Below are 17824 nucleotides of genomic sequence, written 5' to 3'. Positions count from 1 at the left end.
AAAAAAAAAAAAATTCCCATTCTTCTGGGATTTTTTTTCACTTCCAGTCTCAGTCACAACCCTGGATTCCTACCAGGGCTCAAGCCTGCTTAGCTTTCTATCCTGACACTATTGGCCAGGTGCCACCACTTGCTGAGACTTTCTCTAAAAGCTCTTTTAAGGTTCTTGTCACTGCAAGATTTTGTCTCGTGACTTTCCTAATGGTTTCACTATACAAAGTAAAGTTTAAAACACTGATTAATGGCAACATGGGGAATAGTACAAAAAGCGCACAGAATTTATTTTTTCTTATGTAAGAATACTCTTGTGTGGAGTATAACAACAATAATTGCTTTAAATGGGGAACAGGTGTTCTTCAGTAGCTTTCGGTAATTTTTGTGAAATGAACACAGGTCTGTAGTTTCTTCAGGCTTCTGATCTCTACAAAGAGCTTTTCAGTCCGTAAGTATTTACATGTTGGAGTAACACAAGTACAATTCCTGTTTGCCGTACCTCAGCAAAGGTCTCCTTCATTGTGTTTACACAATACGCTCCACCAGGCCAGTTGAAAACCAAGCAGCTGCTTTCATAACCTCAGTTAGGACTTATTTATTCTTTGGTTGCTTAGCATGCTGTACAAATCCAACCTCTGGTTAGCTTACTTAATGTATTTGTATGAATCTGGAGAATGGATTATTCAATGAACAATCTGTGTTGTGTAAACAGAGTCTCTGAGAAGATTCATCGGGCAGCCTTGAAGTTTTTTTTGCTGCTCAGAGACCTTATTTTCACAACCGCTTAAGTTGTGCGGCTTTGAGTCCACCGCTAAAAATAGTGGTCAGTAGAAGGGAAGATGTTTGGGCAAAGGTCTGGCCACTCTTCTCTTTATGGTGGCTATAAAAGTTTCCAGCTGCTTCACTGTGATGTTCTTACTGGATTTATTTACGGCAATCATCACTTCTTCCCAGAGAAGAGAAAGCTGAGCTGTCAGTTAAAGTATGGACTTAAGAAAAATTTACTTTAGCCCATATTACAAATATTCTGCAAATGGGGCTCTGGGTATCTACCTGCAGTAGTCATAGAGAAATGCAATAGTTCTCAGCTTTTTTTACATGGTAGGACAAGTGTATCTATAGGCTGTAGTCAGAAATGTCAAGAGAGCAGTCACGACGGTGTGGTCTTACATGCGACTCAAAAACCAGGCGGGGTTTGGTCTCACCATCATGGCCGCCGTCTTGACTTGTTTTTTTCATACCCCGTAGAACACCCGCAGCAGGGCCTCCTTTTTGCATGCGTACAGCCTGTTCTAATGGTAGTTATTTGTGTGTGGTGGTTGAGTGGATAGGAGAGAAGGCGTGCAAAAATCGCTGGAGAAACATATTCAGTGTTTTCCACTGGAGGGCAGAGTCAACCTAGCAATAAGGCTTGACGGAAGAAAAAGTTTTTCCAGTTCAACACTGCGCAGAAGAGCCGTTAAAATACAGAATTGCTCTAGATCCCTCAGCCTTTAGAATTTAAATTGCGTCTCCACTTGCACTTTGAAGAGTGCTCTGAAGGCTATTTACAGTTCATCAAAACTGCAACTTGCCCCCAATGTTAAACTCCGAAAGAAATAGCGAGCAATATTTCTTCCTAAAGTCTGAACCTCCAGAAGTGAGTGCCCGTAGGGGAGAGATTAAGAGTTGCTTGTTTGCAGCGCTCTGCAGTTCTACAAAAAGGTCTCTCTGCATCAGTAAATGAATTGCCAGTATGGTGCCGATGTGGTGCCGCTTATCTGCCTGGTGGAGGGACCAGATGAAGCTACCGCAGCGTCTTCCACAAAGGATTGCCTAAGAAGACCAACCACGCTTCAGATGGTTCAAAATGGAGCAGCAGGGTCACTCAGCAGAAATAGCCAGTGAAGCTGCTTTTCTGTTTTGGAAAGCCATTTTCCTTGCTTTTGCTTTGGCATTTTGTATGAAATACAGGACTTAACCTATAGGAGATAGGTTTGCTGGAGGTCAGTTAGTCGACTGCCATCTTGATGTTCATCACAATCAGTGGATCAGCATGTTTTTTGAAGAGACGGGTTATTTTTTCCCCCCTCTTGGGTGCTGCTCATGCTTGTTTTTGAATAAACACAACTCATTTTTTTACAAATTAAGATTTGGAGGTAGTCAGTAGCTGAAAGCCAAATTGAGTTCAGCTTGTGGCTTTTTGGCTGTGGCTGCCAGGGTAATCCAGAAGGAATCAGCTGGAGGGAAGTCTTTATGAACACCTAATGCACAAATCTGAGTTAAAATAGGTATGCTTTGCTCATTCTGCTTTTGGCTTTCCCCAGTGCTGTTGCAGAGGGGTCACATAAGAAAACAGGGCAAAGCTTCAATTGCACTGTTGCAGCTGCCATCTTGACTTTTTTGACCATACTATGTGGGCACCCCTGCTCAGGTCATCCCAGGTTTGAACTCATTCCTGCTATACCTTTCCTTGGTCATGCACTAAGATGATCAAAAGCTAAGTCAGATAAAGGTATTTTTAGCACTCATGATTTGACTCTGAATTGTTCCTCTAAGGCCCTTGCCTGGTCCCTAGTGTGCTAAATTGTACACATAAATAACTCCTTCAAAAGTGTAAAAGGAACACTGGCTTTTGCACCACTGGTTAGATGGAAAGTCAGAAAAATCCAGAAGGCAGAACCACACTGCTTCTATACCTTTGCAAGAAAAGTACATGAACATGTCTGTAAGGTCACCATGAGAGTCTGCCCTAAAAAGGGGATTAGGTTACCATGCTCATCCTCAACCAAAACTATCTCCAGCTGTAATTTTGCCTATGAAATCTGAATTGTGAAGGGAAATGGGTAAGCATCTTGATCCAGACTAGGAATATATATTTGCAATAACTTTTCTTTCAGAATAAAGGACTCTCTTATGCATTCTCATTTTCTTTAAGCAAATGATTAACATATAGCCTTGCACTAAAGAAACACCTTCTTACTGCTATATTCCTTTGGCTGTTCCTCCCCCTGTAGTACTTTTATCTCACCGAAAAACCTGAAGCAGAAATAACAATATTGCATAATGAATGCTTTGTTTTCTGAAGTTGTCCTTCTGATGGTCAAAGTTAGTGAAGGACACCAGAGCTGGTTCACATGTTGATTGTTTGGTTTTGGCTTAGTATGTTCTTTGCATCCAGCCCTTGGAACTAATTCAACCGATCACAATTAAAACAATCCTTGGCTTAATACAATATGGATGGCTATCAATGTTGCTTGATTCAGTTGCCTATCTGGTTTTCTCCTAGGCGAGGAGTTGCACTTCTTTTACCCACCCTGTCCTCAGTCTTATTCTTTGGTTCATGTTGAGCTAAGCATCATCTCCTTTCCCCAAAGGAGAGGGGTAATGTTGGCCCCACCTGTCAGGAAAGAAGAACAGGAGCCATCCAGCAGTCTGCTCTCCTGGGGGCCAGCCAACTGCCCAAGGAAGCCCACCAGTCCCCCAGCAGAGGACCTTCAGAAGCAGTCCCACTGCCATCAAGGCTAATAGTCACAGATCCCCAGGACTTCCATGAATTAGTCCAACCCTTTTTTGAAGCCAGCCAAGCTGGCAGCCAGCACTACATCTCGGGGTAGTCAGCTCCAAAGTTGAATTACACGATGTGTAAAAAAAATAATTTCCTTTTGTTGGTCCTGATTCTTCCAGGACTCAATTTCATTGGGTAACTTCTGGTTCTGGTATTTTAGGAAAGGGAAAATAGCTTCTCCTTTTCTACTTGATCCACACCCTAGTTAATTCTGTAGACCTCCATCTTGTCCCCTCTCTTTCGCATCCTTTTTACACTAAAAAGCCCCAGATGTCACAATCTTTCCTGGTTGCTCCTGACCCTTGACCATCTAGCTGCTCTCCTCTGAACCTTCTCTAGCTCCACTAGATCCCTTTTGAGGTGGGGCAACCAGAACTGCACACAGTGTTCCAGATGTGGTCGCACCATTGATTTATATAAGGGCATTATGATTACAGTGGCATCTCTATTTTCAGTACCATTTCCTATTATCCCTAACATGCTGTTGGCCTTTTCTTCAGTGGATGCACACTGTATCGACATCTTCATTGAACTGTTTACCATTACGCTGAGATTCCTTTCCTCATCAGCCACCGCTCGCTCTGATCCCGTCACTTTGTATGAGTAGTTAGGATTTTTGGCACCAAAGTGCATCACTTTACACTTGCTCACATTGAATGTCATCTAGAGTTTTGACACCCTCTCCCTTAAATGTGCAGAAATCCTTTGGAGCTCTCCGCAATCCCTTGTTGTTTTTACCACTGTGAATAATTTAGTGTCATCAACGAATTTCACTATTCCACTAGCCATGCTTGATTCCAGATCATGTATAAGTCTGTTAAAAAGCACAGGTGCTAAGACAGATCCCCGGGGGATCCTACACATCCCTCAGTTGTGTGAGAGAGAACATTTAAACAAGCCATCTAATGGTGTATTAACAGATAAGTTTATCCCAGCTTACAGTTGCTTCTTTCAATGCCATCTTCTTCCAGAGCCTGGTTACCAACAGTGGTATTTGTTCTTTTGATGTTAGAGTCCAAAAGAAGGACAATATATTTTGGGCCAAATGCGTGCAGATTTTTCATTTAGAATGTGCATTGTCTTCCAGCACTGCATTTCTCCTGGATTCTTCCTTGTATAACGTGGTTGATGTTTCTCAATGCATATCATGTGTCCTAAGAATGCCAAATTCCTTTCTGATGGCATGTGCAATTTATCTGCTCCCCTGCTTTGGAGAACCAGCTTATTTTGTACATGTTCAACCCATGGTATTTAAAGTGATCTTCTGCAAATCCACTTTCCAGAGGTATCTGTTCTCCTAATAGTCATTGGGTCATTATCCGTGCAGAAGAATTGCTAAAATATAACAGCATATAATCCACCAAAGACGGCAAAGAGGCCAGACCCAGCCTGGAAAAGAGTAATTTGAGCCCTATTTTTATTTCAAATAGACATTTTGCTGATTGTACTTCAGATGTTTATTTTAGCTGGTCTTTCGATTACAGTTCAGATTTCTTTCTTTAGCAATGTATCTGTTCCTAAGATATCCTACTGCTTGGCCTAACACAGAATGGGTGCTCTAAATAGAAGGAAAATACTGGAGGATACTAAATATATATTTTTCTACTGAGATTTGTATACTGGTGGGCTGCATGAAAATGACAAGTCCCTTCCATTGGTTTCTGTAGGGTTAAGTGACCGTCACAAACCAGAAAGAATAGTGTGAACACTTCGTTGGCAGATGTCCTCTCCCAAGGGTTCCCCAGGAAAAAGATAATTATAGGCTGCCACCAGTAAGGCTGAGCCTTGTGGCACACCCTAGAGTTCCTAGTTCTCCTTCCAAAGACTTCTGCCTTCAGCCCAGTCCTAACAGAATTAAGGAGAGGGTGCTTTGGATCCTCCTGCACAAGCCTGAAGGCACCAAACTTGACCAAGCCTCCTGCTAATCCTGAAACGCAAAAGAGAGCAATCAAGCACTTGGGGGGACGATTTTAATAAGAAACGACATGATTAAAGCATTGAAGCCAAATCTCTTCATTAAAAAGGGAATTGATTGAAAAAAGGAAATATATGGGAAATAAAGGAAGGTAGTGATTAGGTAACATTTCAGCTAACCTTTAAAGAGCTCAGCTAAACTAGTTCCCTATTACTTCTTTGAATAAACTGTTGGATTTGAAAACTTCAGAGTTTATTACAGGGAGAATATTTGGAGAGAGAACATCTGGAACTGCTGTATGAATTTTGATAGGCCTTTTTTGTCCTTCCTTCCTTCCTTCCTTCCTTCCTTCCTTCCTTCCTTCCTTCCTTCCTTCCTTCCTTCCTTCCTTCCTTCCTTCCTTCCTTCCGTTTCTTTGGGGGAACTGATTGTTGTTTTACTCAATCAAGGAAGATGCTCACTTTCTGAAGACCTGGACTGCATTACTCTAGAAATTGGATCTCGGGAGACTAGCATCTATGGGGAATAAAAATGCTGAATATGGTTTATTTAGGCCTCTTAACACGGGATCAACTTACCAAATGCTTTAAGGGCACTGTCAGGAGTGTCCACAGGTGTCAGAAAAGTCAAGATGGAGGCCACAACCATGTGATCAAAGCCCTACCTCTGTCTTGACGCCTGCAAAAAAAGGGCAAGGCTTCAATCACATGGTTGTAGTCTTGACTTTTTTGTCCTCTCTGCAGACACCTCAGGCACTGTTGTGCCCCGCCAAAAATGAAAACCCTAGTGTTTACTCACAGTAATCTTGTGGTCCTGGGGGCCACACTTAACAATTCAGGCAGGGGAAACCTACATTACAGAGGAGCAGAGATACTGTAGGTAGTACATGGAGGCATATGTCCAAAAGTTCTTCTTTTGCCTATTTTTGGATCACTTAAAGAACCATTTTAAATATCTTCTGACTTTACTGTTAAGCTTTTGGCAGCTCCTAAAACCAACATGAGTCTTTTCCAAGCACAATTCTCAGAGTTCCTTTTCGCAAGTTTTATAAAGATGATGTGAGAGCCAGATTGGTGTAATGGTTAAGGCATCAGGCTAGAGGCTGGGAGGCTGGGAGTTCTAGTCCTGCCTTGGGCACAAAACCAGCTGGGGGACCTTGGGCCAGTCGCACTCTCTCAGCCCTAGGAAGGAGGCAATGGCAAACCACTTCCAACGAACCTTGCCAAGAAAACTGCACGGACTTGTCCAGGCAGTCCCCGAGAATCGGCCACAATTGAATGGATTAAAATAAAAAATGATAAAGATGATAAGCTTGGGGGTTACAAAAATTCAAGCCCCTGAACTATTTCCCATCTAGGATCAATCTATCCCAGTGTTTCTCAACCTTGGCAACTTTAAGATGTGTGGACTTCAACTCCCAGAATTCCCCAGCCAGCTCTTCAATTCTGGGAGTTGAAGTCCACACATCTTAAAAACACTGATCTATCCAAAGTATGTAAGAGTGGAAATTCCCCAACTGTCTTTCTGACCTCTTTCCTATAATCTAGCGAGGTGGCAGGGTTTTTTCATGGATAACAGAGAATTTTGTAGTTGACTCCTAACCCAATCTCCCGAATCTTCATCAGCCGAGAAACTGACCATTATATTTATACTACAATTGTCATGTTTCCTGCCTCACTGTGGAGAGAAACTCTGCTGCCAATTTCCATACTTGTGCTTGGAGGGGGCTTGGGGATCCAGAAAAGCCAGCTCAACCTCTCTCTCCAACCCTCACAATGAGACCCAGATTGTAGTTTGTAATTCGTAATTATTCGTTTTCTTGGCCAGGATCCAAAACATACATCCCCAAAATATTTCTGTTTAGTTCAAAAGAAGCCAAAGGGTCTATCGTCCTTCCCATTAGTGCTTTGGCTCAAGTTTGCAATTACCTAGTTCCCAGTGTAAACTGGTCCAGTTTGTAATTCTTGGCTGCATTACAAGTCAAGCATCCTATCTCCCAGGAATTCTCCTGGAATATGGAATGAAGTATTCCCACCCGCATTCAGACAGTGAGTGGTTTTGAGGTTGTGCATGTAAATACACACACAGAGGCTTTCCTGCTGTGAAGCCACCGGCCCCAAAGCCACATGATTAATGGGAATATTCTCTACAGGGAACATTTCTCCTGTTTGCCCCATCCAGACCTAGAATGCTTCCTCATTCCCAGGAACCGTGCTCTGGAAGGAAAGAGCAATTGAGGATTAGTTTTCAGGGGGCAATATAATAAAATATGTCAGTGAGGCTTGGCATATGCACCCGTGCAGAATTTGAGGAAAAATAAGCATTTACTGTACTTCTAACTGTATCTGATCATTGCATTTTATTTCTTAGATTTACATCCTGCTTTTTGTTCATGGGAATGTACCATGAGGTAGGCTGAGCTGAAAGAATGTATGTTGAGTATGTTCTGCCTTTCTTCCAGGAGCTCAGGATGGCTCACATGAAGATCTCCCTTCCCTTTTAACCCCACAACAACAACCCTGTGAGGGAATTGGGTGAAGAGAGAGGGACTGAACTAAAGTCTTCTAGAGAGCTTCTGGGGCTGAGGTTGGACTTGATTCTGGGTCTCCCCAGTTCTAGTCCAACAAGCTCCCCACTGGACTACACTGGAAAGCTGGAAAACTCTAGGCTGATAGTAGACAGAAGAGAATCTATCTTGTACTGTAGTCGACTGCAGTGTTTTTCAACCTCGGCATGTTTGAGATGTGTGGACTTCAACTCCCAGAATTCTCCAGCAGTCCACACATTTGGGGCAACCAAAAATGTCCAATTCTTACCTTGTGAATGAATACGTAATCCAAAAGGAAGGGTCAGACAAGATTTTGGTAGCTGGAAAGGTTAGAGAAGACTATGAGCTGGGAGTGGGCTGGGTGAGGGTGAATAGAAATGATGGGGTATAGACCAGGGTGAGTTATACTAAAGGAGGAAAAATGGTGATGCTTTGGCTCTTGGTTACATTAAGCATTTAGACCTACATGTCAACTATGGCTTCAGAATCATCAATACGTATTAGAATATGAATATGGAAAGTGTGTTGCCAGCTGAAACCAAAGGACCAGCATCTAATCACTAATGGCAGACAACCTTTAGGAAGGTCCCAAGTAGGACGTGAAGACAAGAAAATATCCCAACTGCTTTTCTCCACCAATCAGAGGTCAGTGGTACAACATGGAAGATAACAGCCATTGCTATACAGGTAACTTCAATGCATTTGTTTAATAATGTTATATAAGTGGAGAAGAAAATCAGATAAAGAATGTTATTGGGCATTACCTAGCCATAAAGGCTTTAGAGATTTGCCATGAACCACAAAACCCCACAAAGATCTAATATAAGTTAGAAAAACGACCATCATCTTACATGTCAAACCATACGATAATTTTATACTGCTGTGCAAATCAAGCTGGTTAGGTCTTCTGAGAGAGCTATCTAAAAATTGCTTTCAAGGCTGGATCCAATACAGAACCTTTGAGATGGTAATCAGGTTTATGGATCTTATTACAGCTTCCCCAACTTGATATTCTCCACATGTGCTAGGCTGTAACTCCCATAATTTTGAATCAGCTTGGTCATAGTTTGGAAGGCAGCAGCATATTGGGGAAGGTGTCCAATATGTAGAGGGTATACATCCCGTCTTCTGATGCAGAACTTTCCTTTCCTTTTGCTCAGATCCAAATATGGTGATCCAAAGATACAAAGAATGCATCAAATGTATTGGTTTCCCTATTTGTACTATTCAGGCAATGTTGTTACATACATAGTCAAAACTTTATGCACACAGAAGAAGGAGATATCAAAAGGATTGGGAGAAAACACCTGGGATGGTAGAAGTTAAAAAAAAGAAAAGAGAGGAAAAATATGGTGACGACAGGGGGAATAGAGTCCCACAGTGCTCACTGCTGTGGACTGATGCACGATGTGGCAGGGGACTGTGGTTGTGGAAGAACTCGATGGTTGAAATCTTAGCTTGTACCACTCTGTGTTACACAATTGACCATAGGTTCCACATCCTAGATGCTGATATATATTGCTGGTAAAATGAAGATTGTATCTCAACAGATAGCAGCATCTAGCTGACCTTGTTTGGACTTGGAAACTGAGCCAGATCATCCCCGGTTAAGACTTGGATGGGAAACCACCGAGGAGTACCAGGGCTGTACGCTCAAGTAGGAAGTCAACAGAACATACTGAAAGAAGGCATTGATGAAGCACTTCAGAATTGTGGCCAAGAAAACTACGCAGTTGGGTCCATGATGACGTAAAAGAGTCAAGCTCAACTCATGGGTGTCTTTGCTAACACTACCATTACAAACAATGTGCCACTTCTGCATTTTCCCTTACTCCTCCTCCTCAACCTTCATCCTTAAAGGTTCACTGCAATACACACTATGAAAAACTGCAGTTCTGTCATACCAGTGCTAGCGTATCTGCAATTGGGCTACACAGGACCCAGGTTCATTTTCTGGCATCTCCAATTAAAAGGTGGTAGAGATGCTGCTAGTCCAACACTTACACAGCCTTCTGTATACCAAGTGTCATAGTCTTGTGCGCAAGCTTAATTCTTCCCCTAGATGATCGTATCTGAAGCCTTTGGTTTTGATTATTCAACTAATGCCTATTTCTTTTAAATAAAAATGCAATAAATGACGATGATCGAGTCAGGACACCTTCTCAATGGATTGGAGATAAATCTGGCACCTCATCTATGGCTTTAATGGCACTTTTTTGCTTGCCTAGAAGCCAGGGAAGCTTCCAACCAATTTTAATTGTCCTAACTGAAAATTAGTTAGTGGTACTTGATGGTAAAAAGAGAGCAAGTGGTGAATTTAAGGATTGGGCTGTTCCAGATCCTTTTTCTATGACACTTAGAAAAATTCCCAGGAACAGATACTTTTAATTAACAGCTTGTCTGTTAATGGAAACTACAAAGTGAGATTGTTCAGGGTAGGTGGGGGTTGAGGGGGAGCGGGAATCAGTCCACTGATCATAACAAAGTTTATGCTTCGAAATACCCGGAGGTGGTGCATTTCATTTTCGTACAGAAGAGTCAAATATGTATTTTCCAAATGTTCTCTTCATACTCTCAACGGAGTGAAGACAGGGGGAGGGTGGGGGTGGGAGAGGAAGAAGGAAATAATCTTTCCATTTCATTCATTAATAACAAAACCTACAAATCCACTAATGAGGCATTGTCTGAGTAGGTGCCAGCAAGACAGCAAGCTGGCTGGAAGGGCCAAGTATAGGACGGTGATCCCGCGGAGACGTGCTCTTTAAAGCGGAAGGCATCTCCCATTCCTTGGCTGCCACTGGCTGAACTTTTGGCTTTTCAGTTGTGGATGGATGCTTTCCGCCTGTCCAGTCGCTGGGTCTCATCACTTATGCAGGCCTAGGAAACATGTGAACACAAAGACTTTAGATGAGAAGACAGAGGGGGCCATGGAGTTAGAGACAACCAGCCATCTGAAGGCTTTGCCACCATTCAAGCAATTTTCATGCAACATCATAATCTCCTGGAAGTTTCTAACCTGTGCCAAGGACCCTGTGTAATGGTATGTGGGAATGACCTTGGGAGACAGGAGGAAGAGCTGCAGACTAGGCAATGGTCAGATAAGGGGCAGCTGAGCCTGCAGAATGAATGGGACTGTGGCAAACGTCTCAGAAGGGACCCTCCCTAGTTTCTTGGGCTGTAAAGGCGAGTGGGGAGAGAGGTGCTTTCAGACTTGTAAGATTCTGTTATGATAACATTACAATAAACTTAGTACTTCTGGCTGTGCTTCTTGTCTGGACTACCTCACAAGGCTGACAACACTCTTGCAAGTCTGAAAGAACCTCTCTGCCCCCTCGCCTTTGCAGTCCAAGAAACTAGGGAGGGTCCCTTCTGAGACACTGTCACACCCTCATTCCTTCTGCGGACTCAGCTGCCACTTGTCCGAACATTGCCTAGCCTGCGGTTCTTCCTCCTGTCTCCCAAGGTCATTCCCACAGACTGTTAAATCCTGTGAGTGGGGCTTTTGATACTATGCCTAGTAAAAAAAAAGTTGTAATGATATAAAAGTTCATTCTCTACTTACAAGCTCCAGGATGCTGAAATATGCAAGCTAAGCAAACCAACATGCCTGCCTGCCTGTTCTGGGGTATTTGACTTGGCTTCTGCCATCTTTAGCAGGGAGGCTACAGGCAGCATTGCAGCCTCCTCCTCCCTGGAAATTCTGCCCAGCTTCTCATCTGCTGAGAATTTCTCAGGCAGTCTGCGTTCCCGTCCCAGAGTTAAGGACTAGTCCCTGGATTATTCCGAGCAACAACTCTAAGTCTAGATGGCTGAGATGCTGAGTGTTGCGACCATGGATTCACTTTGGTGTGATTGTGAGAATCAGAGGATCCACCCAGGATAAGCCATGGGCTTTTCTTCTTCCACGTCCTCCACATTGCAGCATTCCTTAGAGGATGTTAGGCATGCTAGCAGAGTTCCATTATACTAAAGTAATTATAATATGTGCAAGTGATGTATGTGCAAGATACCCGCAAGCCCTGGGGAGAGAAGGCACACGCATTGCAAAGGCTGCTGAGCGAAGGTCGGTGTGCTTAGCGCAGAGTCCCTGTGGCTTTCCAGGGCAGGTTTGGCACTCGGCAGTCTGTCGGCTAAATGATGCACTTTCCGTTCCCCACAGAAGGAAATCACTCAGTGTCAAACCAACTGCTGTTTATAGTGCTTGACACTCTTGGTTGCATTAGTGAGCGATGCCTAAATGCCATTGTACCTTGAGAGGGCATTTTTACATGGTTCTTTCACTGTAGTGCCCAGGGGCCATTCCTTTCCTGGATGTAAGCATTACTCTGTGTCGTAGGATTATTAATCACAAATATTTTTAGGCTATCTTTCTGGCCAAACGATGGGCCACCCTCCTTTTCCCCAGGACCTTAAGCCCGTCTTTTCCTCCTGCTTCAGCTCCGAGCGTCTTTCCTCTGGATTAGTAAATCAAGCAGCTGCCATTGCTCCTCCAGAGGCATTGTGTATTCCCACTTTGCAGAAACCTCCTGCATGAAAAATCAATACTTAATCTCCTGCTGCATCCATCCAAAAATGAGGAACAATTTGGACGGTATTCAATCCTGAAATGCGAAGAGTGTTTATCTTATTTTCCTGTAGTGTGAACCAATGTTTGAGCAATCGAGGGCCTCTCAGTCTTCTGAAGGGCCACAGGAGGGTACTATGAATTTACCAGAAGAGACATGGCTGAAAATTTGGGGCCTAGAGGTAAACTGCTCCTATTCCCATTCCCTAAACCCTACCACTAAACCTGGACAATCCCTCTCGGACCATTCATTTTTGGGCCTTTGGGGAAGATGTTAAGGCCTCAGGTGGGAACAGGAGGCCTCCAAGAGGCAAACCACTCCCACGCTCAGCCTTAAGACTGTCCCAAACCTGGAAAATAGGAGCCGAAATTGTATTTCCCACATTCAGTCATTTTGCTGCTGACTTTTGGCGGCATGAGCTTGTTGAGGGGAGGAACCCTAAAAGGGATGCTGCAGGCCATTTGTGGCCTGTGAGACCCAGATTACTCACCCCCAGTAAAGGCAGAGTTCACAGCACTCTGGCAAAGCACCAGCGCCAGCTCCCAAAAAAGGGTAGCGAAATTCCTGAAGTGACGGATCTCAGTAGCTACCTATTCACTGAAGACGGATACTAGTTGCAAAGAAGCAATGAAGGAATAGGACAAAGGCTTTTCTCCAAACCGCCTACCTGGCCAGAATGGACAACTGGAAGCTGGACTAGATACAGGTAGTCCTTGACTTATGACCACAACAGGGACCAGAAAATTTGTCATTAAGTGGTGTGGTCGTTAAGTGAGGTATCACGTGACCACACCCAATCTGACTACCTTCTTTGCCGGGATTGTTAAACAAGACATCATGTGACCACGACTTGCGACCTTCCCTGCCGGCTTCCCCATTGACTTTGCTTGTTGGAAGCCGGCTGGGAAGGTTGCAAATGGTGATCATGTGACCACAGGACACTGCAACCATCATAAATGTGTGATGGTTGCCAAGCACCCAAATTATGATCACGTGACCACAGGGACGCTGCAACGGTCATAAGTGTGAGGACCAGTTGCAAGTCACTTTTCCCAGTGCCATCGTAACTTGGAACAGTCACCGAATGGTCCTAAGTCGAGGACTACCTGCAGACCTTTGATCTGATTTAGCAGGGCTCTTGTGGAAGAATGTCAAACGGTCTTGCAGACCATGAAGGAAGACTTCCATGCCACTGCAACATTTCTAGGCATGGCGCGCAGAACAAAAGCCTTAGTTCTGTGCTCCGTTCTTTCATTCCACAAAAGGAATTGCTACAAAGAAGGCCTATCCATATAGGAGAAAGGAGTAATGGCAGGAGACAGGAGTAATAGAGAGTTACTCCACCTTTGAGTAACAACTTCTTCCTAACCATCTGTGAGACTTACGAGCAGATCCTGCTTCTGGATTTGAAGGGTGAGATTGAAACATTGCTTGGTGTGAGCAGCAGCATGGCTGGACTTTGGGCACAGCAGCATCCAATCTACATGTGGCCTGCTCCATGCATGGAACACATAGTGAAAACCCCATACCTCTCCTCTTGTGGTAAATGAATCCCTCAAGAATTCATTTCCATTCCAAACGCCCTACTACAGGCCTTCGGGTCAATCTAAGGGCCTTTCCCTATTACAAAGCGCTACCCACCCCTCCTTGAGTCAGCATGAAACAACGAGGCAGAACCATCCCTGTGGCCAATCCCTTCCCTGTCCCTGTTGCATTGCTTCCAAGTCACTGCCACTTGGTGGTGTTCTGAAGCCTGAGTGCGCCGCTCACTGGGGGCAAGGTGATTCAGTTTCTCCTCCCTTTCAGTGTGTCCCCAGCCAGTGGAGAAAAACTTCACCGATCAGGGCACTACTGCAATCATGGGAAAAGTCTGGCTTTGGGACTCTGCCTGAGCTTCTCCAGGCTGGTTTGTGTGGCCTCCCCCAGGCCCATACTTCGTCATCTCCTAAATTAAACTAGAGAGCCGGTCTGGTGTGATGATGAAGGCACCAGGCGAGAAACCGGGGGACCCTGAGTTCTAGTCCCACCTTAGGCACAAAGCCAGCTGGGGGACCTTGGGCCAGTCCCCCTCTCTCAGCCCTGGAAAGGAGGCAATGGCAAACCACTTCCAAGAAATGTTGCCAAGAAAACTGCAGGCACTTCTCCAGGCAGTTGCCAGGAGTCAAGACAGACTCAAAAGCGCAATAAAATAAAATAATCCGAAATTAAAAATATCCACCAGAAGGGCATTTAGGTAAGTCCTATAATGCAGAATAACAGAAACTGACTAGCCGCTGGACACCCTCCTCTCTCAGTCCAAGGTGTGTGGAGAGAAGTCACTGCAACTGATAAATCGGGGGATTGGCAGAGAGGTGCGAAGCATCCAAGACTGGTGGCTGTGTGGGGTTGCCATGCCTGTGGCTGAACAAGTGTCTAAGGCAGCAAAGTCCCTGTCATGTACAGAAGCCTTCCAGCCCTGCACCTCCTAGTAGCCTTCATCTACCAGACTAGAATCCCTCAAACAAGCCCTCAAGAAATCCAGTACAGGTAGTTCCTATTCAGCGACCACAACTGGGACCAGCAACTCGGTCATTAAGCAAAGCAGTTGCTAAGTGAAACTCAGCTGTGCTTCCGATCTTCCTTCAGCTTTGCTTTGCTTTACAGACCTGCGAAGGTCATAAATGCAAGGACTGGTCATAAAGTTACTTTTTCATCACTGTCATAACTGCAAATGGTTGCTAAACAAGGCAGTCACTAAACAAGGACTACTTGTACCTTTGGATAAGTAATATTATTGAAAAAAGTTAGGAAGCTATACATTTTTGTGCGTGAGGAGGGTAGGAGCCCCAAAATGCTGTTTTTCCATCATGGATCCCATTCTCTGGAATAGCCCAACCCCAGAAATTAGGCTGCCCCTCTCAATGATGGCCTCCTTGAAGGTAGTGAAGACTGTTCTCTTCTAGAGGGCATTTTGAGGATTGACTGAGCACGTGTGAACTGAATTTCATTTGTGAATGTATTTACTGACTTATTACTATAGCGTTCTATTCAATGCAATCTGTTTAGTTCTGCTGGCATTGCAGCAGTTTTCTTTGATTAGAAGCTGCTGTGAATGGATCACAATTCCGCAGCCTAGAAGTTTGACACATAAAGAAATAACCAAAACATTTTAGCAACAGATAATGTCCAAATTCTCTTGGGTTTCGTTTTCCTTCCTGCCCTATATAATGGAACACTTGGCCACCTCTTTTCCGTGGGCTGATTTCCATCGATCAGTTGGTTTTGGAGGGGTCAGATTTGCTGTCATCTTGTTTTTCATTGACAGGGTGAGAATGTATTCTCATTTATAGGGTCCCCCAGGATGCGTAGCTGCAGTGCAGGCAGGAGGCAACCTTTCCCCCCTGCTTGGCAATCCCAGTCCCAGCTGGCTAGAGTGCAGCAGTGCAAATATATGCCGTTTTCATGCCAACTGCTTTCTCCTGACCCCTGGTGAGAAGCTAAGGGAAGCCAGCAGCATCAAAAATCTCCTCTCATACCACTCAGCTTTCCCCGCTGCTGGCCACCTGCAGAGACTTTGAGGGAACCTGCAGGCACAAAAGGGTTTGCCCGCTGCTGGCCTCCTTCCAATGGGAGGAGGCCAGTGGCATGAAAGGACCCCAAAACTTCAGGAAGCAATGTGGGGAAATGCATTTCCAGGCCATGAGATTGCCCAGTGGGTGCTGATGGTTTCCAGCCTGGTGTCCGTTCTGCACACACTGAAGATCTTCCACCTGATGGTTTTGGCAAATGCCACAGATAATCCTGCAGCCAGCTGGCCCGGAAGCCACTTTGGCCAGGGCTGGGGGCGAAGGCTGAGAAAAGCTCCTTCCACCATCCCTCAGAGCTCTCTGTGGCCACCTGAAGTGCTGCATCAAGGTGACCATTCGTGAAGCTGATCAGACCACCTCCATGCTCTGAATCTCTCTGTGGAAGCAAATCTCTGCCACTGTGCCCAGCTTCTTACGAAACGGACAGCTTCAATTCTCTACAAACATCGGGCTGGGAGAAGCAATATCCCTGCTTTTCCAAGAGTTTGGTGGGCATTAAACTATCGGTTTCCATTTTAAAGACAAACATCTTATGTCCAGCGCCCAGGAAGGAATGATGTTTTTGCAACCAGAGTCCACAACTATCATGGAACAGCCTTTCTAGCATCATCCATCCATCCATCCATCCAATTTCAAATGTATATCTGCAAGCTCAGGGCAAGGCCAGCCCAGAGTTGAAGATGAGCCATGCTTGGGTTCCAACCACAGCATCCCTGGTATTTTTCCCATACACGAGTGGCTTGCAAGCCACCCATTTCACCCTTGCCGCCACAATCAGCTGAAAGCTTGTAAGTCACATTTCCTTCTTCCAACTTGCTTTGGCAGCGACAGGTTGAAAATTCACCCCTCCAGAAGGGGGTTCCTGTACTGGCAAACTCCCCAGTGAAATCTCATTTAGCTTTTAGTGCCACTTAAGCAAAGACAAAGCCGGCCTTGGTTACAGGACCTAGTTAAATGGCAGCCCTCCGGTGACAGCCCAGGAATCTTTCTCTGTCTAGCCAAAAGAGAAAAAAGAATGCTGCTTAAAAGGAGGAGAAAAATTAGCAAGGGGGGGAATGGCATGCATTTCCTTTCTTTCTCCAACCCCTTTTTCCCCTTTCCCCAGAATCCCACACTGCTTTTGCTGTGTCAAATTAGCTCGCCCTGTTCATTCCCTCTTGCATTAAGCACAGGACCTAGAGAATAGAGCAGGAATGCAGTGCCATTGCCAAGAGGCAGACAAGATTTGCATCCCATCCAGCTAATTCAGACAGGGGAGAGCTGGGCTACAGCAATATCAAATTTTGCCCATCTTTATTTGGAGATGTGGGGGTTACCCCAGCAGTATTAGTGTCCCTGAAAATCTGGGTGGTATTTTTCCCTGTAGAGTCCTTGGTGCTCTCTGAGTTTGGATATTTGCTTGCAGATGTTTCATTACCCCACTAGGCAACATCATCAGTGCCAGAAGGCAGTGGAGTTTGCTCCCTGTTTATACACGGCAGCTTGCCCTGCCAGTGTTGGTGCGGGGTGTGGTTTTCTTCTTGGTAGTTCCTTGATTAGGGAATTGTTTTCTGCCTGATGGTTTGTCTGCCTGATTGCTTGTCTCCTTGGTGGTTCCTTGGTTATTGGTAGTTATATTGATATATTGATATATTGGTAGGAGACAATCAGGCAGACAAACTACCAGGCAGTAAGCAACAGCTTAATCAAG

General features: G+C 44.6%; 1 protein-coding gene across 5 annotated transcripts in view; it reads right to left on the bottom strand.

Annotated features, from left to right (window-relative positions):
- Positions 1-10594: 10594 nt before the first annotated feature.
- Positions 10595-17824, bottom strand: part of NKAIN4 (sodium/potassium transporting ATPase interacting 4) — a 105016-nt gene continuing 97786 nt past the window's right edge. For 3 of the 5 annotated variants that reach the window (XM_063296941.1, XM_063296938.1, XM_063296939.1), the window contains one exon: positions 17023-17128. In XM_063296941.1, the coding sequence (XP_063153011.1) occupies positions 17029-17128 (100 nt within the window). In that variant the 3' untranslated portion in view covers positions 17023-17028. Of the gene's footprint in view, positions 10881-17022; positions 17129-17824 lie in introns of those variants that run through there. The other 2 variants (XM_063296942.1, XM_063296940.1) reach the window with 1 other exon arrangement.

The sequence above is a fragment of the Candoia aspera genome, chromosome 3 (assembly GCF_035149785.1).
Source record: "Candoia aspera isolate rCanAsp1 chromosome 3, rCanAsp1.hap2, whole genome shotgun sequence".
Taxonomy (NCBI): Eukaryota; Metazoa; Chordata; class Lepidosauria; order Squamata; family Boidae; genus Candoia; species Candoia aspera.
Note: the sequence above shows the minus strand (reverse complement) of the source record. Positions and strands in the feature narration are given on the sequence as shown.